At 41.6% G+C, this 23,105-nt stretch overlaps 1 protein-coding gene across 1 annotated transcript in view; it reads right to left on the reverse strand.

Annotated features, from left to right (window-relative positions):
* The window catches only part of MAD1L1 (mitotic arrest deficient 1 like 1), a 352,928-nt gene that overhangs the window by 314,973 nt on the left and 14,850 nt on the right, over positions 1 to 23,105 (reverse strand). The window contains exon 10 of the mRNA XM_063315196.1: positions 988 to 1,074. Within this exon, the coding sequence (XP_063171266.1) occupies positions 988 to 1,074 (87 nt within the window). The remainder of the gene's footprint in view (positions 1 to 987; positions 1,075 to 23,105) is intronic.

A 23,105-nucleotide genomic window follows, 5' to 3' on the forward strand; every position in this document is an offset into this window, starting at 1 on the left:
TTGGGTGGGAGGGAATTGTTACCCTCCCATAGAAGCATTACTCAGACTCAACTCAACCTAATGTTTGAGTCCAGACAAGATCAACCCGGTTCTGCCACCTACTTCCAACTTAAAAAGCAGACTTAGGCCATTGCCAGGCTTTCTGACAACATTTCTAGAGCCCAGTGAGGGTTCAAGATAAAGAATAAAAAACGAACCAGGCAGGCCACAGTATGTTTTCATCATTGCAAGGCATTTTACAATCCAAGCTCAGGTAGCATCTTTTATCTCCACCAAATCTCTAATTAACATAGCTACCGCTTAGAACTATTAACCTTTGACTTGTAGATTTGCATGTAGAGTGTGAACCCTTTCCAGCGTGGATCCTCCTTTATATCACAACGTTCTCAGGCATATCACATCTCCTATTCACACGCACCCCGACCTTGTGAAGATGGCAGCCCCATTAGGCAGAGCAGACCAGGAAGTCAACTCCATGGGATAGCCAAAACTTTTATTGAGATGGGCAATAATAACAGAATCTTGCAAGTCTGATGGTTCTTGGGCCTCTTCCTCCTCCTTATTGTTCAGTGAATCAGGGAGCTGTCTGCCTGAGAGACTTCCAAATCTTATCTCAGTGTTCTGGGCTTAAAAAATATTCCAACCCCTTTTGCCCAGGTAAAGGTCCTTGCATGTTTCCATCAAGGTCATCTTCCTTACTCATTACAGAAGGATTCAAGGCATGTCTAGATGGAAAGCTGAACAGACCCTAGATGTTTTAGCTATGGTTCACTTCCAAAACCTTGGTAGACACAGAATAACTTACAGCAAAATTACTTTCCTCACCTCCCACCAGGTAAAGTCATGGCCTGGTCACATCTCCCACTCTTCCTCTTTTTCAGTCTCTCATGCACATACAAGCGAAACAGCAGCAGCAGCAGCTTGGGTTACACATCAGAAGTACAATTAACTCTGTATTTCTTTGTATTAGAAATACAAAGTCCCTACCTGCTTGAGATGGCAGAGTTCTGTTCTTTCAGAATAAGTTCCCGTTGTTGCAGGGCAATTATGTGTCTGGAGAGATCATCAGGACTCCTGAAGAATTGAAGGAGATAAAGTGGTATGAAGGGTTAAAAACAGCGTATTTTCTTATTGACGAAAGACCCAGATTGCTATAAGTTGATTAGAAGGGGTACGTAAAAAATCTGTCATTTGTCGGAAGGAAGGAAGGAAGGAAGGAAGGAAGGAAGGAAGGAAGGAAGGAAGGAAGGAAGGAAGGAAGGAAGGATCAAGGCAGAATCCATCTGGAATTCTAAACGCATCTTATGCCAGTGTTTCTCAACCTTAGCAACTTTAAGATGGGTGGACTTCAACTCTCAAAATCCCCCAGGACTAACAGGGCTAAGGTCTATCCCGATCACAGCAGGCTGGAGATACACCAGCCCTTTCCTATTACCTTACCCAAGGACTTGAATCTTAATAAGTTCTTGGGCACTCTTCCTGAAAAATAAAAATTCAGAGGTATGCAGTTGGCACAGCTCAGTCTGTAAAGAAAGCAGATGCGATGAAGGCAAACAGTGGGGTCATCCATCCCACTAAGCCAGCATTTCTCATCCTCAGCAGTTTTAAGATGGGTGGACTTCGACTCCCAGAATTCCCCAGCCAGTTCTGGGAGTTGAAGTCCATCCATCTTAAAGTTGCCAAGGTTGAGCAACACTGTCTTATGGAAATGAAGATGCTACTGTTAAACATTATGGCTTCTGGAGAAGAGTTTCCTAAACAGAGAGGAACACAACTTCAAATTACTGCTACAGTATTTTAATTTTTCCAAAGACTCTTAGCCAGAATCAAAGCTGAATGTTGGCGAATTCTCTGCTAATTAAGGAACACTGTTCACTCTGCTTGAGAACTCTGGGGAGGGGGGAGAGATTCTAATTGTTTTAAAAGTAATTGCCTCCTATCAGATAGACAGACGCAGGATTGCATTATCAAATGCAAGCTGTAGCCGGTATAAACACGCTTAAATGATGTTCCTTTTGTTAAGCTGATGCCAAATGCACCCTCGGTAGATTAGACAAAACATTCCATTTAATACCAGTTATGTCAGGTTTGGATGTCTGATGTTACCAAGAAGAAACAAGTAAAGAGATGTCAGACTCAGTTGATGATTTGATATTATTTGAAATATGCAGGCTGTAAAGAACCACTTGTAAGAATCCCCTGCAGGCAAAGAACCAGACAGTGAATTAAAAGATAATAGAATTTTTTTTTCTCACATTGGACAACCTGTAGCACCACTGGAAAGGTAAATGAAGGTTGAGACGACGAAAGATTTCAGCCAGCGAGTAAAGGACAAAAATGGTTTCCGTGGGCTTCTAAAACTCAGTCAGGCCCAAATTACTCTCTTATTTAGCCACAGAAAGAGTGTGACTCATTCTTTGAGCCTGAAGCAGATTTCTATACCCTGTACAGCACTGCCCTCTGTTGAATCAAAGGCTACAAAGGATTCACGCAGAAGGATTTCAAGTCATTAATAAATGCGCTGCAGGGAAGGGACATGCACTGACTGCAGCTAGAAAGCCCTACAGTAGAGGCCTAGATTAAAAAAAGCTTTATGGCGCGAGGGAAATGGCACTCCTTGGAAAATGCTCACAGAACGGACGTGACGGCCACACACACAAAAACACAATTTCCTTCAGTACTGGGCTATCCCTTAGCCACAACCCTATCACCAGGTACCTTTTTCACATAGGTAGAACATTCATTCTTGAGCAGAAATCTGTGCTTGGGGAAGGAGGAATCTATTTAAAGCGATCGCTGAGTTTCAGTTGGGCAGGAGATACAACATACATCAACCAGCTAACACGAAGTTCATTAAATAGGCTGATCTGTATAGACACCTTAACTTTCTTCCTCTTTAGAACCACATATATGGGATTTCCAAGATCTTCCTCCAGAGGAATCTACTGCGCAATCTCCAAAAATGTTAGAAGGAAATCATTCGCTCCGGCATCTTCTTGTGGTCCAACCCAGCAGAAGGAAGAAGCCAAACATTTTCTTTTGAGTTCCTGTTTAATCTCCTTTTGCCATCATGGCAAAGTTGTCCTTTCTATTTGTGTAACTGAAATACACTAAACTTATCTGCCTTCCCATGCGACAGGAGGCAATTAACATCTGATGTAGATGCCTCAACCCCTCAGCAACTTTACCCTTGGGCATTTCCTTTACAAGGTAGATAAGTGTAATAAAATTTTTGACCGTTTGGTTATGGGGCTAGACATTAGAACCATAAAATGGAAGAGTATATAATTAACAGACAAAACCTAACAGAAATTACATGATTCTAGAGAAGAAGTTTTTTTTTTTTTAAAAAAAGGTTGGAGAGACTTAATTGCCTGCATCGAATTCTGTTTCTTCAACTCGAGGGTCAACGGTGCTAGGATTCAAGCACATCTAATTAAAATTAGCCACAGGCTCACCAGAAACAGAAGGACAAGCAAATAGTGCACATTTTCTGCATATGGAAAAAGCAAGCTTAAGATGACGTGTCCAGTAAAAGGACAGATAGGCATGCAGATGTTTTAAAAGGACAGGGCACAAACATGAGAAAGTGAAAACTGTGGTTGGGTTTACCCAGCACTGTAAACATATGGTTGGTCTGATTTTGGCTTCATGTGCAGCATGGGAAAACACAGCCAAACTTGGCTTATTAAATAAACCATGTTAAACAAGCATGTTTTAGTGGGACATGCGACTGAGGCTACAAATATGAAAAGGGACAAGAGATCACATAAGAAGAGAAATCTTGTTTTATTTAGACCCTTTGAGCATCTACATTAGGGGACCCAAAGGTTGCACTGCAGTTTCAAATGCTTTCGGTGCAGCCCTTTGGACACTTACAAAAGTTGCCAAGAATTATACTTTTTATGTGATAGTAGTGGGACATTATTAAAGACAAGGGGAGCACTCACATTAACAAGAATATCATAATCTGAATTACATTAAATACATCAAACTTCGTTTTGACATTTCCTGGCCTACTTTTGCCAACACTTCTTTGCCAGCATTTAACTACTGCATTCAAATAATGAGCATCTTTACAAAGATAGCGTTTTCATTTGAATATTTCAAAATATTCAAGCACTGGTCAAGGCAGGGGTTTGGCTTTAGGCAGGGACAGGGGAAGAATTAAGAGTGTGAAAATTGAACATGCAGGATCGCAGGATTCCAAAAGATCTTTTCATATAAGCATTATGTTTATACAGAAAGTCTCTTGGAAAAGTTACAAGCTTGATTCCCATTCTGAATTGGACTGTCTGCACTCAAGTTTACCAGTCTCACTTACTTCATATCCACATTACTTAATATTACAAAACAATACATTTTTAAGAACAGCTTTTTTCCTATAAAAAAAATAACATATATGGAAATGGTTTCTACACCCCGCACGATTGTGAAGGATGTGGGACCTCTTCCAGCTCCTTCTCATGGCATAGGATTGATCAAGGATTGAAGGGCTGACTCTACTACTCATTAAGAATTCTTAACGACTAGAATTCTTTTAGTTAAGGACCTTAACAGATCATGGTCATTTCCTTCATTACTCTACTAACAGTTACAAAGCCATGCCTGAGTTTGGATGAACAATATATGGGAGTTACTCTTTGCTATCTACTCCTTTCCATTCTCCTACCGAAAGTTCATGTTTTTCAAATGTATTTCTTCATATAGTAAGACCCCGTGGAGAGAGAGGGGACTATAGTTCCTCAGTGTCACAAGTTCTTGAACTGTATGAGGTGGACCTCCCCACCATATGTCCTGTCCCTCAGGTCTGGGTTTGGAAATACAAAGTCCTTCACTTTTGTAAGTACCTAGCAAAATTTTCATCTATAACGATCACACTGACCTGATAGACCGGCTCATAGCAGGTCTTCCTAGAAGACATCAACTTTTAATGGTATTCCAAAGTGGACCTTCTGAACAGATTTTGCTTCTTGGGCTTTAGATTAAAATCAAGGAATGTAGTATGTGATTTGCCACAAACACAAAAAGCACGTTAAAACATTATCCATTAATAAATATAAGGGTCAGTGAATCCAGTGTTTCCCTGCTTCTATTGAGCCAATGAATCACAAGCACAGGTAGCATTTTTCGATGTTAAGAATGACTCTCCTGATAAAAACTGTTCCTCCTCATTACAGGAACAACCAATATTTAGTTTTCAGAGGAAAAGATTCTGTCCATATGTTCACATTAGCCTATGATTAGTTTAAGGCAGGAAAATGCATAAATCATTCTTAAGCAAAGCTCTCAGAATGTCCTTGAAGTATGGGTGATTTCAAACGGAGTAATTTAAAAATGATTCTGAAATTTGAAAACCACTCAGAGTGACATGTTAACTTGCGGGCAAACAGCCCTTAACTACTGTTTCACTTTTTTTTTTTTTAATACATTTTCAAAAACTGGTATACAAATTGAAAGCTGGAAACCCCCTCATTCAGATTTCAGCTTGGATGCCATTTCACTCTGGAGCTTCATCTTACACTTGCTGTGAAGGAATATTACTACTGGACTGTTTGCAGCTCTGTGGTAAGATTTACTCAGGGACCCCAATCCACACAACACATTAAGCCGTAATGGGCTTTGCTTTAGAACGCAGTGCAAATCCAGCCCACTGTGGAGTGTTAAACAAACCATGATTAAACAAACCATGGTTCAATGCAAAGAACATCTAAAACTAATGTGATTGTTGTGTTCTAACTACATACTTAATGTAGCAATACAGCAATAACATCTATAAAAATAAATCCAGTAGAAAATAAATAGCTTTTTGTAGAATTAAGGAAATAATAGGAGTTGACATACAGTATATATAGTAATAAGAGCTTAAAACAGTCTCTTCTGTGCAGATCCCCACATTTCAAACTAAACCATCTTCCCACGTGCTAAATTCTACCGTGGGTTGTCTGATGAACGAGCTACCTGGCATTTCAGTTCTGTGTTACAGAATTAATCCTTTAGACAGATTAAATGTGGTGCTGTATTATTTAGAGCCTCACTCAAAATTAGAATCCTGCGTTAGAAGACAAATAATACTGGCTTCTATGAGCTGGGCATGGAAAAAGCAGACATTCAAGAGTGAAGGGCTGTAACTTTCAAAGGTGGATTACTCGACAGAAGTATTTCAGAATAGATGGGATGGCACAGGTTTTCTTTTACTTCCCAATTAGAAATCGTGGCTGTCTGGGTAACCGTTGGAAGGCCTGTATTTCCATGCAGTCTGATGGCACTGAGCTCTGATGGCACTCAGCATCAAAACTGCCAGTCTGGCGTTCCAGGAATAGGAACCATCTGGCGAGGAGGACAGACATGAAGTGGAACAACGAGGAGAACACGCACCTTCCAAGAAGCAGGCCAACCAGGCCCTTCCTTATTTCCAGTCCACGCCGTGCAGGCTCATTTGAGACCACCCCTACAAAGCACCAAAAAAACACAGCCCAAAATAACGTGGTGGTAGATGTCTCCTACTGCTCCACACTGAGTAAGAGATTACACTTCACAATTACGTATCCCTGATTTTGTTTCAAAACCACCTTTCTTAGATGTTAAAATAGATGCTGCAACTGATTAACAGAGGACTCCAAGATGCAGTCCATCACCTGATGACATAGGATGGAGTGGGGAGAAAGATGCTGGCATTTAGGAGGTGAGATGTATTTCAATTCATTCAGTACAAAGGCAAATTGCTGGGGGGGGGAGAAAAAGAATATCTCTCCTACTCTTAACAATGGCAAAAGCATCTGTATACACGCTCAATTTCTACTGTAGCTTAGCCACAGGGAGGCATCTCAACAGCTTTTCTATTGTGTGTCACCACAGCCTACGGAAACAGGGGTGACCAGCAGATATGACCCAGGCCAATTTTGTCCCGTTCTCCCACGGTCACATGATCACGATTTGGGTGCTTGGCGATTGATTCACATTTATGACCACCACAGTGTCCCGTGTTCACGTGATCGCCATTTTCAACCTTCCTGGCCAGCTTCTGGCAAGCAAAATCAAAGGGGAACCACATGATCCGCTTAACAACCAGGTGGTTCGCTTAACGCCCATGGTGATTCGCTTAACAGCCACCACAAAAAAGGTCATAAAATCGGGTTGGATTCTCTTAATGACCGCTTCGCTTAGCAACCAGAATTCCGGTCCCAATTGTGGTCATTAAGCAATTTGACACAGGAGGCCCAACTTGCTCCTTGAAGTGTTGGTCCTTTCACCTTAAGTAATGACTTCAAAACAAAGTAGTAAAGTAATAACCACAGCAGTCCAGGTTTCTCTTGCTGAATTGTCACCAGGAAAGTATAGCCGGTGGATTCCACTTTTAGTGCTGGTAAACCAGGCAAGTCCACCAAACTTATTCTCACTTGCTTTTCGGTGGCAGAGATGCTGGTCCCACCAAGCCACAATGCCTCTTCAAAAGGAAGTTTGTGGAAGACACAGCAGTTGTTAGGCAAGCTCACGGCAATCCTGCCAAGCTATTTGTGGTTTCAGACAGTGCAGGGCTGGTCCATGGTTATTGATCTTCCCAACGTTCCTGTTAGTTTGGCTTTGGAAGGACCGTTACTGGGAAATGGTGCCTTTTTTGGACCCTCTTTTCCCACTTTGCATTTTTGCAACCTGCCTTTGGCAGCAAGGCAGCCAACCCTGCTGGAGCTATCAAAGCATCTCTGCTTGTCAAAATAGAAGGCTCCTCCCAAGAAGACCTGTGCTTTTCTCCATTATAATGTACCTATCAAAGTCGTAATTAAGGGGCTATTCTTGGCACAGGAAGCCAGTATCCTGGTTTTGGGTAGTACATTCAAAAAACGATTTCTGGATTGTCAAGCCACGCCATCCGCAACACAAATGGGTGCACGCACAAGCATACCAAACAGTGATTTATAGATCCATGAAAACACAGCTGATGTCAGTGTCTTAACAACAAAAAATCACAGTCACAATACAATAAATTTGGATCTAAAATCTCGAAACAATTATAAATCCATGGGTAGAATGCAATTATGCAAAAGACTGAACTTATCTTCACTGGGACCCATACATTATTTTGGGATAACTACAGCATTTTAATTTCAAATGCAAATAGGACCGAGACATAGAAGTTGTAAAAAAAAAGATCGGAAACGGTTATACAAGGAATGATTTTAAAAACGTTAGCCAAGGTAACCTTAAAGAACATTTCCATAAAATCCAGGGGGAATTAAAGTACAGTTCATTGTGTGTGTGTGTGCGTGCGTGCATCATCAAAATGACAAATGTTGGATGATAGCAGGCTACAGGAGTGAATATACTTTTTCAGCATAGTCTCAAATGTAAATTATGCACCTAGTAGAATTTTTAAAAAATCTAAATGTGATATTCCTCTAAACCCTTAAGCATTATTTTCCTGATTATTTGAAACAGTAAATCCCATGCATCTCTGGACAGCAGTTAGACAGATATCTGTCTTAGATGGGGAACTTCTAAGCTTTTATTAATTAGATAATATTAGAAACACCTTTTTTAGCTACAGGGGGCATGGCAGTGAGATGGTGATATCATTAGAAAGGATGGGCTCGACATTCTGTTTGTTCATTATACTTAGTTAAACAAAATGTATAAGAATGTAGAAAATTGCAGGCCTTATTTTCGTGGTTTACCACCAGATTTTGATGGCAGGATCTGGTGAGGGTCTTGGAGCTACATGAAGCTAGAAGAACAGAAGTTGCCAGCTTTGGATTAGAGACTTTAAAATGTTCCAAGACTACACAAGATGGATTCTTTTCCAGCATAGATCAGAATCCAGAAAAAACTGGTGGGGGAACCAAAGCCTACCCTCGCAGTGACTCGTAATAAGATCACTTTGCTGAAAAGATCTTTGAAGCACCTCAAAATGGGACAGTTCAGAATTCCAGTCACTCTTTGCCTAGTTTTTTATCCAATCTCTGCAAGCCTCTGCATAGCTTTATTTTGGCTACCTAAGCAACAAAGCCTAAATAATGGAAACAGAATGCTGGCCTTTCCTTCCAAACATAAGCAGTATAGGTAGTCCTCGATTTAAAACCATTCATTTAGCAGCCATCCAAAGTTACGACTGCGCTGAAAAAAGTGACTTACAACTGGTCCTTGCACTCACGACTGTCACAGCATCCCTGCCATCATGTGATCAAAATTCGGGAGCTTGGCAACCAGTGTGGATTTACGGCGGTTGCAGCATCCCTGGGTCACATGATCGCCATTTGCAATCTTCCCAGCTGGCTTCCGACAAGCAAAATCAATACGGAACCACATGATTCGCTTAATGACCACTGCAGAAAATGTCATAAAATCAGGTGTGGTTACATGATGCCTCGCTTAATGACCATACCGCTTAACAATGAATTTTCCAGTCCCTCTTGGGGTCATAAGTCAAGGACTACCTGTATAGAAAGTTGTCTCGTACAGAATCAAAGCACAAGTTTTCCTAGCCCAGTATAGACAACACAGCATCTTTAGGAGCAACTGAAGTCCCAGAAGACAGATGTTCTGTTGATTATGTGCTTTCAACTCATTGTTGACTCTTAGCAACCACACAGATAGATTTTCTCCATGAAGGTCTGTCCCTAACCTAGTCTTTCAGGTCTTCCAACAGTGCACCCATCACCACTGAGTCCATCCACCTTGCTATGTTATGTAACTGACAATTAAGGATATACCTTAATACCCTAAAAGGCAGATGACTAACCAACTCAAAATTCTGTAGCAGACCATCTTAGAGGCTGCCCTTGAGGGAAACACAAGTGGGTACCCACACATACGCACACACAGTGCAATCTTCCATCTTGATTCTCGCCTTCTCATGCAGCTTCCTGCAAATAAGCAACTCAGCTTAAGAACTCGGGGAAAAAATGAATTTTACGCATCCCTAGACACATGTAAACAAAATGAAGAAATGTCAGATTTACAGTCATTGCCTTCAAACCCTCTTCTGTAGCTCAGGGAGGATTAAGAGGAACTTCAAAGCCGCCCAAGATCCAATTAAAACAGTGTGACCACCCCAGGGATGCAAGAATAGTCTTCTGATTAGCAAGATGCCCTCTTTGAACTGTTTAGCTAGGGGAAAAAACGGCTTTCTGAACTTCAAATAAATACATCGTGGCTCCTAGAAAAATGAAGTTTTGATCGTTTTTTAGGCTGAATGCATTCCTTGGTTTTTGCTGCAGAGTAACATCACTATAATGTCTCAGGCTCTGCACTGCCTCAGACCTGAAGGCAAAAAAATGGTTGGGGGCACACGGGGGCACAGATGTAGCACCTGTCCTTAACTTGTTATGCCAACCAGGTCTTCCCAGGAAAGATCTTCCTTCCTCCCTCCCTCCCTCTTCTAGGACATACAGTGCACAGACAAGCAACTGACTTGAGTGCAGTTGAAAAAGAAAACAAAACCATGTTTTCTATTAAAACTCAATTATAATTTGATTCTTCACAGGACATTACAACCTAAACAGATATAAGTAGAATATTACACCTGCTATTACTCATCAAGCACAGTCATGTGTGACATCATCTTATAGGTCAGAAAATGAACCGTTGTAATAAATGTTGGCTGTACTTTATGCTACTATAAATATGTTCGTCAATAAGATACAAATTACTCATTGTTTTTGCACAGCAAACATAATTACCCTTTGAAATGAAAAATTCTGAACTCAAGCTTAGATATTTCAGCTACTTCTGCAGGGCACTTACAATTAATGCGCATCCTACATTTCTGAAACTGAATAAAATGTAGCTTTCATACTCAGGGAAGCTGATTTTTTTTCCCAAATACTTATTTATCTTTTTCCAGACCCTGAAAAAGATAAATAAGTATTTGAAAAAAATACTTATTTCATTCTCACATACGCACAAAAAATGAAAGCCAAGGCAGAAGCATGCAGTAGACATAACGGAAGAGACAACTGAGAAAAACTGCTTTAGCACTTCCTTAAAGAAATATGCCGCCTAAAGGAAGTTTGTAACACCTCCCCTAATGTTATTAGTTAGGGAGCTAAATGAGTAATAACTGGAAAAGAATGCTAAAACTTTAAGGTAATTAGAGAGACAGCCCTGGTTGGTGTGTCATCGACGAAGTTGTTAATGCATTAAACCTAGTTTTGCAATACGCATCTCAACTTTTAAGACAAGCCACCCACCCAATATATGAGCTATCAACCTAAGCTAGGGTTCCCAAAGTGGTCACTATCGACCCCCAAGGGTCAGTGGGACTATCTAAGGAGTCAGTAAAGGGCTGGGGGTCAAAAGGAGGTCAGTAAACGTCTGGGGGTTAATAGGGGGTCGATAAATGATGGAAGGTCAGTTGAGGTCAATTAGCCTTTTGGGGTCTCTGCAGAGCTCCACGCCAGTCCCTGGTCCTGAAAGTGAGGTGGCTAGTGGTGAGACAGTGTTACCCTGGGTTGGATGGTCAGCTGCCAGCAAGAGCAGCCTTGAGTTGTTGTTGTTTGTAGTACTATCAGTTAAAGTAGTATTTACTACATTATTTTCATATAATACATATTTGTGGGTCAATGAACAATCTAAACTTCATGAAGGGGTGGATGAGCTGAAGAGTTTGGGGACCCCTGATCTAAACCCAGCTCCTTCGTTGAAACGAAGGAAAGAGACGATCTCTAACTAAGTGGGGGAAGGAAGGATCCTGAAAAAGCTTGCTGAGAACAATCCCTTCTGAAAAAATTAGCTTCTGGGGCAATCAAGAGAGAACTGAATGGAACGTTCTCTCCTGCATCTCTCACATCAAGTACAATCGTTACCAGCTCTGCTGGAAGAGAGAAAAGCAAAGGCCCCTAGAAATTCTAGAAAGTCATTGAGACCATTGTATAAAATACCAATCTTACAGTCAGATGAAGGTAACAAAGAAGCTTCTTTGGTACGTGGCACAGAACCAGCGTCCTCATTCAAAAGTTTTGTACGGGAAGATGCAAGATGAAAAGGAAGTCTGAGTTCACTCAGAGGGTCGAACCGTACCATGTGTTTTGCTCGGTTTTAGCTCAGCACGTTGTGTGAGCTCAGCCAGCGATTTGTAGACCGTGGTTCACTGCTCAGTATGGTGTGTCAGCCCAACCACAGTGCTCATCAATAAACCGAGATGCGGGATACTTTGAGGAAGGGTTGCAAGTAGGCACAGTCCTTCTGCAACAGGCTTAAAAGGTCTGAGAGGACAAATGCCGCTCGCGTCTAACAGAAGTCTTTGAAAATTCTATCAATTACCATTTTAAAAATTAGGCGGGGTCAAGACTCGTTATCTGAAGGAAAATATATATATATATATGTTAGATGTGGAAGCATTATTCTTTCCCCGCACCCCACCCACCTGCAATCACATTATGGCCCAAGGAGACAGTGGAAAGGATTTCATTAATAAATTTATTTTAACTCTCATTTCAATAGCGTGGAAAAAATGTATGCAAATCCATTTGTAATTAGGTTTAAAAATTCCATTTCATGGGATAATCAGACTTCAAAAAACTCAATTTTAGTTTTAATCAGATTTTAACAAGGATATTAACTCCATTTCGTTCATGAGAGAGAGAAATGGCGAATTTAACGCAAATGTATTCAAGCTTAGCCTTAGGAGATAATTAAATAAAATTAATTTGGCAAGAATTGTCTGTAAATGGAAGCATTCCAGATAGCATAGCACATTTCTGAAAGAAACAAATGCAGCTCATTACCATACCAGCAGATACCAAGCTTATTCTTCTGGCAGGAAGGGAATCTCAAGTCTTCTACAAATGTATAACCATCAGGAGCCCTGAAGCTGCTTCTAAGGGCACCATCTTCTGGAGAAGAGAGACTGGCATGGTCTGCCCTCTTTGGATAAGCTTCTTAAAGTCGCCCAGGAAACAAGGGTGTGTAATACAAGTGACAAAACCCACACAAAAGGATCTGAAACTATCACACAGAGAAGCCAAGCAATTCTTGAAGGAAGGGTCAAGATGTAGGAGAAGAAAAGGGAGAAGGGTGCTTTTCAAAAGGTTCAGTGCAGGATACAGCATTTTGTTTGTTCGTTCAATCTGTGCAGCCGCCCATCTCACATGCGTGACTCACAACGGTGAAAAACACAAACCGCAATGCCAGTAAATGACCAAACAATAACAACAAACACCATTAAAACATCTTAAACCAATTAAGAACCATAAAAAACATAAAAACATAACCTGCAGGAGGGTGCAATCCATCCTACAAGCAACATCACCATTTGCGAGCACCACACCACCACCAGATCCCCAGGCACGACGGCAAAGCCATGTCTTCAGGCCCTTCCAGAAGGCCAATAGGGTTGGAGCCAATCCAACCTCAGGGGGGACGATGTTCCCAAAGTTTCCCATACATCAACTAATAACACACAGGGGGCAGAACTCAGAAGCTTAGAAAAAGGAATGCTGGAGATATTTCGCAAAAGTACGGCTTGGACAAATAATAGCATGGAATCCAAACCACGGCACCAACTTCCAAACATTTAAGCCATGATAAGAGTGTGGTCTGGCTGCATAAAGTGAGTGAGGCTGCGTAAATTGGAGTGTCTGGTGTAAAGGACATGCAAGCTTCGAAGTTCTCACCAACTGTTCATCAGAAGAGTTGAAATTCAAAGGAAATGGAGCAACCATCTGTGTTTAGGCTTGCGAGAACTCAGACCACTGTCCATACATATTTATATTTAGGCAGAAAGCAGCTAGACGTAGCAAGCCTTACAGCAGAAGGGGCTGGAGCGTAAACATGGAAGATTGAAACCGGTCTTCTAAGCAATTAAATTAAACAAAAGAATGATCTCTAGTTAAATCTCACCTAGTTCTACCTCATTCTGGAGAAGCAAATAGAGTGTTTAGCTAGATCTTTTTTTCCAGTGCTGCAGCTGAAGGAAAAACAAGTGCCTTATCCTCCAAGGCGTGTGCCTGCTGAAGAAGTCATTTTCAAAGAAAGAAAACAAATTCAGGGTTGCCTATGTTGTTATTAGGTCTGCAACCTCCAGGATTAAAAGGAATAGGTGGGCAATGTTGGCTGCCCTAAAATCAGTGGAGTATTTCAGAAATAATTGAAATACCAACACTGCATGTAAAATAAAGACGACATACTCCTAGTCAACTATGTTCAACTTGCCCTCTTTATTTTACACGCAGTGTTGGTATTTCAATTGTTTTCAGGGTCAAAAGTAGATAAACTGGGATAGACATAAAGTGAACCCACTTTGGTTTAAATACTCTACTTTGTGAATATTTTAGGTTCAGCTGCAACATACATTTCCTTTATTTATCTATTAAAGAAAAAAAATGGAGACGGTGGAAGTTATTAATAGTAATGTTGGCACGCCTGAAAACCTTCATGTGTAAATGTGCATTCTCCCATGGGGATGCTCAAACATCGCTATTTGCTCATTATATCGCTAATAAACTTTAGTATACCATGAATGAAATAAAATATAGCAGCAAAACATTTTCCATCTCGTATCACTTAGACTTGGAAAGAGAATGCTGAGAGGGCTATGTTCTTTTCCCAGGAAATGCTTCTTACAACTGGCTTGATGGGTACATCAACTGCTGAACAGCAGGGCTGGCATTCTTCAGTGCCAGTTTTTAGACAAGCTGGCAAACAACCTTGCCATTGATTCAAAAGGAGCCATTCTCCAGAAACCACTAGCTTAACTATGTTTGTCAACAACAGACCTTGCTTTGATCACAAATGCAATTGATATCTAGTAGTTAAACTTGCAATCAGTTCCCCCCAAAGTCAACAAACTGGGCATTTAGGAACTGTTGTTTAGTTGTTCAGTCGCTTCCGACTCTTCGTGACTTCGTGGACCAGCCCACGCCAGAGCTTCCTGTCAGTCGTCGCCACCCCCAGCTCCCCCAGGGATGAGTCCATCACCTCTAGAATGTCATCCATCCACCTTGCCCTTGGTTGGCCCCTCTTCCTTTTGCCTTCCACTCTCCCTAGCATCAGCATCTTCTCCAGGGTGTCCTGTCTTCTCATTATGTGGCCAAAGTATTTCAGTTTTGCCTTTAATACCATTCCCTCAAGTGAGCAGTCTGGCTTTATTTTTTGGAGGATGGACTGGTTTGATCTCCTTGCAGTCCAAGGCACTCTCAGAATGTTCCTCCAACACCACAGTTCCAAAGCATCTATCTTCCTTCTCTCAGCCATCCTTATGGTCCAGCTCTCGCAGCCATATGTTACTACAGGGAACGCCATTGCTTTAACTATGCGGACCTTTGTTGTCAGTGTGATGTCTCTGCTCTTAACTATTTTACCGAGATTTGTCATTGCTCTTCTCCCAAGGATTAAGCGTCTTCTGATTTCCTGACTGCAGTCAGCATCTGCAGTAATCTTCGCACCTAGAAATACAAAGTATTTCACTGCCTCTGCGTTTTCTCCCTCTATTTGCCAGTTATCAATCAAGCTGGTTGCCATAATCTTGGTTTTTTTGAGGTTTAGCTGCAAGCCAGCTTTTGCACTTTCTTCTTTCACCATCATCATAAGGCTCCTCAGTTCCTCTTCACTTTCAGCCATCAAAGTGGTGTCATCTGCATAGCTGAGATGGTTAATGTTTCTTTAGAAACAATTGCACCCAAATGCAACATGGAGCTGGACAGTTGGGTAGAAGTTTGCTCAAGTTATATCAAATAACTCCTAAATTAATACAGTTTCCCTGCAAAAGCAGCATGTGCACCCAGGCGTTCTTCTTCCCCCTATCTCACCACCAAACCATCGGCGACTGTTGAAAAGAAGATCTAAAAAATTAGTCATTAATTAATATTTATTATATAATCCCCATCAAAGCACAGGGCATATAAAGCCAAATTCTTTCTTCTAAATAAAACAGAGAGGCAGAAGAGCATGAACAAGACAGGCAGAATGGCTTTTAGTGTCATTCCTCACAGGTAGACTGAAGGCTCAGAACGGATTTAATCTGCACTTGGTCCATAATTAATTAGCATCTGCAAAAAACCCACCAGACTAACAGATCCTAACGTACTGGTTGCAACACCAACAGCTGGAATCTCTGAAGTACGTTACTAAGCGTCCTCTGAAGCACATAAAAATTACATTTCAAATGTTCATAAGCATTTTCCATAATGAATTACCAGCATTTTCTATAAGCATTTTTAGCTAGCAGCTGAGAGGCCTAAATGTTAGAGGTAAATGTGGAAATTAAAGGCTTGCAAATTAAAGCTGTCCTGGATCAGACCAAAGGTCATTTTGCTCTGCTTAATGAGGCAAAGAACAGTCCGGCAATGGGAAAAAAAGCCCAGCTGATGGGTGGGGCTTGCAACGGTCTGTGGGAATGACCCTGGGAGACTGGAGGGAGAGCTGCAGACTGGACAACGGGCGCGTAAAAGGCATCTCAACCCACAGGAGGAGGAAGGGCATGGGAAGTGTTTCAGAAGGGACCCTCCCCAGTTTTCTGGAGAGTAAAAGGAAAGGAGGGAAGAAATACTTTCAAGATTCTGTTAACATAACCTTAGAAGATAGGGCTTGTTGTAATGGCATGTGGGAAAGACCTTGGGAACGGGGCGAAGAGATGCTGCCTAGGGAACAGTCAGATAAGAGAGGGCATAGCTCACAAATGGGTGAGGCAAAAGGCTCAGGAGGGACCCTCCCTAGTTTCTTTGGCTTTAAAGGAGACGGGGGGAGAGATGTACTTTCAGACTTGCAAGAGTCTTGTAACGGTATGTGGGAAAGACCTTGGGAGATGGAGTAAAGAGATGCTGCCAAGGGAACAGTCAGATAAGAGAGGGCAGAGCCCACAGCTGTATAGTGGGCAGGGTAAGAGGTCATAAAGGAGACAGCAGGAGATTTGTCCTTTCAGACTTGCAAGATTCTGTCAATGTAGCTTTACATTAAAGTAGAATTAGCTCATCTGATGGTGTTTCCTGTTTGGTCCACCTGGTAAGGCTGACGCTAGGACTCCTGGTTGTGCTTCTTGTGTGGGCTACCTTACCAGGGCTAACAGAGCTAAGGACTATCCCGATCGCAGCAGGCTGGAGATACCGCAACCCTTTCTTACTACTTTATCCAAGGACTTGAATCTTAAGTTCTTGGGCACCCTTCCTGAAAAATAAAAATTCAGAGGTATGTAGCTGGCACAGCTCAGTCTGTAAAGAAAGCAGATGCAATGAAGGCATACAGTGGGGTCATCCGTCCCAGTAAGCCAGCATTTCTCAACCTCAGTGGTTTTAAGATGGGTCGCCTTTGACTCCCAGAATCCCCCAGCCAGTTCCCATCTAGGGAGTTGAAGTCCACACATCTTAAAAGTTTGCTGAGGTTGAAAAACACCGCACTATGCTATAATATTGCTCCTACAGATTGGTTTTGTGCGAACAAAGCCGCCGAGGCTTGTTTGGCCAACCATGGTTTAACCACGGCTTAGCAGGATACATGATCCCAGCAACTACAGCTTCTTACTGAACGCACAAACATATGCTAGTGCATTCTATGCAAAACTGCCCCAGGGAGGATTTGCGTCCACCTGGCTCCATTTCTGGCATAAATGGCTTTGGCCAAAGACCACATCTACAAACAACAGCCAAAGACTCTGCTTTTAACCTTCTAGGTCAGCACTTTAAAATGTGCTGCGAAGAACATTTCCAGATTTCTGCTGAATGTAGAAGTTTGTTCACACCTCATCCTCTCCAGCATTTGCTTCAGGACTTGAAAACAGCAATAATTCCTCAAATGGCTTCTGTCCCGTGCCAACTTCCATTTCGCTTCTTGGTTTGAAGCAGAAACATTATTTTCCCCATCAGCAAACTTTCCCGGGCTTTGTCAGAAGTGAGCCAACAGTCCACCAGAATGATGATCGGAGAAGAAACGCCAGAAGGCTGGAGAGTAATTTAAACGTTCCCTTGTAAAAAGCCAGCTGAGCTGTTGTATTTCAGGGGGTGCCACTATTTTATTTTGTAAAATACACCAGGTTTCTCCGAACATTTTATAAGGAAAGAAGCTGCCACGGTATGAAAGTTGGCTGGAACATCCCTGTTAGAAATGCGCAGCCCTGCTTTTTTCATTTTTGAGCTGGAATTACCACCATCTCTGAGCTGCACACTGAAAGTTATTAGAGAGGATTAGAATCCCCACTGAAACTGGCTAGAATTTAACACCAAAATTGCCTTGATCGCTCTTAATTATCTTAGTAAGATGAGAAGCGGGAGTACAAAACTACGGACATATTCCAATCTCTCCATGAATATTGATACTTTCATATATTTGCAGTAATAAGGATGGTGATACTCTGTTATGAAAAAAAAATGCAATGGAGACCCATGCAATTTAATCAGAAAGTGTCTATTCACCCCACCCATCCCAACACAACCAACACAGCCCATAAGAGGATAACTGCCATGCCTCAGCAACACCTCAGAAACTACCAATAAAGTCATCACAGTAGCTCTGAAACAAACAAAATCCATCTGAAGCATCCTAAACTAATCCAAAGACCCAACAGCCAAAGAAGATCAAACAGGTCCAAGCATATGATGCAAGGACTGTGAAAACTACTGTGTGGAACACATCCACGGACATCAACTGGCAGTCAAAAGACAGGATAAAAATGCCTTAATTTCACAGCACACTGCCAAGTTCAGACACCATTTCAATTAGGAAGCGGTAGACATTTTAGACCAAGCCAGATGCAAAAATGAATTCCTAGAATTTGGCACTCTGACAAAGCAGCTATTAACACTGAGTTAAACTCCACCTTTTGAACCTTTATAAGAGGATACACCCAAAGGTCAAGGAAAGGGGCAAAGAACCTTGGGCACATCCTTCCTCATTACATAAAAACAAACCAACCAACCAAAACGCAAATAAGTAGGAACCAACATCAGATAAACAGGAGCAATCAAGAAAAAAACAATACCCTAATCAAGGCTGATAGGACAAGCTACCATATGTAACGGTAACTTTACAAACTTTACTCCCCCAAGCACCGATGAGGTAATCTAGCTTGGTTAATGAATCAACCACAAGAAGATAAACAAGCTTGAAGAACACCAAGAACCCAAAATCAGATGTCTTCTGCTCTGCTATTTTTCAAATGGTATTCCAACTTCCTTAGAACAATCTAAAATCGTTTCAAATGTCTATTCCTTCTCAACATCAAAAGTTTATTCCGTATCAAAAAAATTGTAAAACCGATGAAGCAAGCTCTTAATTCCATGGATATTTTAACCAATGATAAACAGGAGGAGATCAAAGCAAAGAACAGTTGTGCTCCTCTTTAATATTTATTCTTCCTTTCATATTCAGAAAATTTCCACTCAGAGGTGACAGCCTGTTTTATGTGACACTGTTTGTGAACAGCCACCGTGAAGTTACACTTCACTTATTGCAGATGGAAGCTCATAAATCACAGCTAACAAAGAAAAAAGAGTACAGGCACCACAAAATGGTCTTAGAACCATCAATTCCCACCATCGTCTCACTCCCGTTGTAAATGACATGCCATGGGCCTTCTGATTGACTTCTCAAAACTTTCCCACAGGCCCTGTCCACTTTAACGTGTCTATGATTCACCAAAAGATGCAGACGACTGAATGAGGCTCCGTTAACCAGTGAGTCTGATTTATTTTAGTTGTCTACCCTAGCAAGCATGATACATCCTGAGCTAACAACTATACTCTACCGGAAAATTATTTCCTCAGTTCTTTGAAAATCCACATCAGACAATTGGGGGCTGACATTCTGAAAGACCCTTATTCTGACAAGCACTCTTCCACTCCCCCAAAACTCTGCTCTTGAATAGATCACATGTCCGGGCAAGTTGATTGGAAAAAGAATCAGCCAGTTCCTGTCTCAGATTCATACCGTTAAGCCAACTCATACAAATGGAAATGTGATCGTAATTCTGGTACAGCTGCTGTGATTTGTACATGCTGAGAAGAATACCAAGGCAGCTGTAATAGTAGGGAACGGCTTTCCTTTTAGCAGCAGGCCCTTCATTTTATTAAGGATAATTCACCAAAAAAGTACATTAACTCAGTTCTCCCACTCGTTTTCAAAGTTTAAGGGGAAAAAAAAAAGAGTTCCTTAGAGCTTCGGGTCAGACATCAGATCCTCAGCATCTCATTCTTACTTCTCTGCTACAAAAAGATGATCGTTGTACTTCCTCACAGTCAGCGACAGTCCTGCATTCAAGATAGCAAAACCGACATGGTAGAAGTCCCACAGGGGAAACAACGAGTGAAAAAGTGCAATTAGCACATTCCTCTCTCACTTCCACCCAAGGCATGGGCTGATGCTAAAGACAGCTCTCTTCTATCATCCCATTTCACTGTTAGTAACCTTCTAACAAAATGCCTGGCATTGTCATAAACTGGCTTCCCTTGACCAGAGCATTCTGCGGTGGCCTCACAACCGCCAAAAATGCTTTTCCTATCCTAAATTTCCTCACCCCCTCTCTTTAAACCCTACCCAATGGACCTTCTTCTTTTGCCTTGCATTAAACAAAGATGCCACCAGACTTCATCCAAGGGGAAATACAAACTGAATCCACAAGCTCCTTTTCTTAATTGAGCTCAGTCAGGTCAAGAACCTATCTCTTGAACTCTGGCAAGAAGTCAGAAGGAACCATTCCAGGAAGAGAAATAGGCTAATTGGGGCACCTTCGGTGTCCTGTGTCTATAACTAGCAGGCTACATTGAAACGGGGCATTTTCTCTAAGTATCATCAACAGTTCTTGTCACTGTAATATTCCATTTTCCAGGCTACTCCACTTCTTCATTTGGGTGGTAGCAGGGAGAGAGGTGGATTAATACAGTGGCCTACCTCCTTAAACTGTGAGTCAACTTTTGCTCAAAACTAGTATTACAATTTTTTATTTATTATTTATTGAAATGTATTGGCCTCCCAACTCCAGGGGACTCCAGGTGGCATACCAAACTAGAGAAAACATAAAAACAGCTAAAAGCATCGAATCACACAGACAACCCAGACCAAAATAATCTAATAGAAGACAAAATCAACAAAACAAAACAAGGGCCATTGAGCAAGTAATAAGGCCTGGGACCAAAGCAAGGTTTTCAAAGCCTTCTGAAACCCTAGGAGAGAGGGCGCTGGAGCCAAAGTATTCTGGAGACAGGCACCAAATATCCACAGTTTAGTAGGATTACTTTCGCTTTTCATTAGTATTTTTCCAGATAATATTTCAGCAGTAACAGATGTTATTTCCTTGAAGTTTAGTGGTTTTGATTCTAGCTAGAATCTGGAAACAAAGGTATACAGCACTAACTAGCAGATATAAACTATACTCTTTTATCAGTTAAAGTACTGTCCTTTAGCTTGGCAGATTTATCCCATCTCACATTCTGCAATTTGTACATGAAAGTTTTCTCTTGAGGGGGAGGCAAGCCCCACGGACATAAAATGCTCCAAGGTCAGCAAAATAGTCCTTCCTCTTCCTAAGGCTAAAAAAGGAGATTGTTCTCATCAACTAAAGCCAACTGAAGGCAAAGGTCAGCCGGTTATCGAAGGACATCACTGCAGATCTAACTTCTTACGGTCTTGAGTATAATCCTTGATGTCTTCTGTGTGCCATCTAGTGGATAATGACATATTTCCACGATAATAAAACGCCATTAAGATGTGTGCATGTAATATAACAGATATTTGCATGAGTACATTCTAACACAGAGAATATTAGATAGACCTAGACACACAGGAATGCCAGTAACTTGACATTTGTGACTTCCATGGGTCTCTTGTACTACCCAAGCATCTTTCTCGAAGTTCAGCTGAAGGTTTTAGAGATGGTTGATGCAAAACCACCCAGCATCTTTGAAAAACTGATACTGGCATTAAGAGCTGAGGTTTTCAGATAACACCATAACTGATACGGATTGCATCCATAACTGACTGGACAATACTCCTAATTGCTTTGGAGAATATAAACAATCCACAACCCAACTAAGGATTTTAGCCTCCGTCATTCAGTCTTTATTTTATGGCATCAACAGGACAAGACGTTCCCAAAATTTGTGCACAAAATGGTGGGAACACATGTACATATGCATCCTTATTTTACAAATGAGAATATGGAGATGCCTCAAAATTATGTTTGGAGAAATTTTACAATATCATTTAATCTGAATATAGTTAATTTTCTGCAACAAGAGCAACAGCATTTATTTTCTGAATATAAGGGAAAAGGGGGAAAAAAACCAAGGTGGGAATATCTGCCTTGGTTCTCCAGTGAAAAAGGTCTTTCATCTGCTAGTATCTTTTACTTATAGGCACTCTTCAAAAGCATTGCCCATTCTCTTGAGAGTTCTCAACCTCATCAACTGGTAGAGAAATTCAGAATAAGACGGAAGATCCGAGACCAGCACAACACTGCCAATAAAAAAATTGTAATGGTTGAGGCACAAGGACCCAGAACAAAAGCAACGCTGCATCTGTCCTAGAAGAGACACTTAGCTACAGGCAGTCCTTGACTTACAACCATTCATTTAGTGACTGTTTGAAGTTCCAACAGCGCTGAAATAAGTGACTTACAACCAGTCCTCACTCTTACAACGGTCATAGGGGCCATGCAATCAAAATTCAGGCGCTTGGCCACCGGCTTGTATTTATGACAGTTGCAGCATCCTGGGTCAGGTGATCGCCATTTGCGGCCTTCCCAGCTGGCTTCCGACAAGCAAAATCAATGGGGGAAGCCAGCTTAACGACCGTGTGATTCACTTAATGGCTGCGGTGATTCGCTTAACCACCACAGCAAGTCGTAAAACCGGGTGTGACTCACTTAATGACTGCCTCACTTAGCGACAGACGTTCCAGTCCCAGTTGTGGTCATAAGCCAAGGACTACCTGTGCTGTTTAGAAACCATAAGCGAGAGAGCACTCACATCCTCACAAAGCAAAATACGGAGATGCAGATGACAACTAGAGGAAAGAAACACCGAATCATCTTAGCATTCTGTTGACCCACAGAAATAAAGCTCAGCGGGAGGCACCAGGTTTAGACATGGCAACAGCTATCTTTGCCTCTCCCTCTCCCTGCCCGAAGTGACCACACTCATAGGCTATTCTGCATGCTCTTACCTGTTCACTGATTAGAAGCCTCT

The sequence above is a fragment of the Candoia aspera genome, chromosome 14 (assembly GCF_035149785.1).
Source record: "Candoia aspera isolate rCanAsp1 chromosome 14, rCanAsp1.hap2, whole genome shotgun sequence".
NCBI classification, from domain to species: domain Eukaryota; kingdom Metazoa; phylum Chordata; class Lepidosauria; order Squamata; family Boidae; genus Candoia; species Candoia aspera.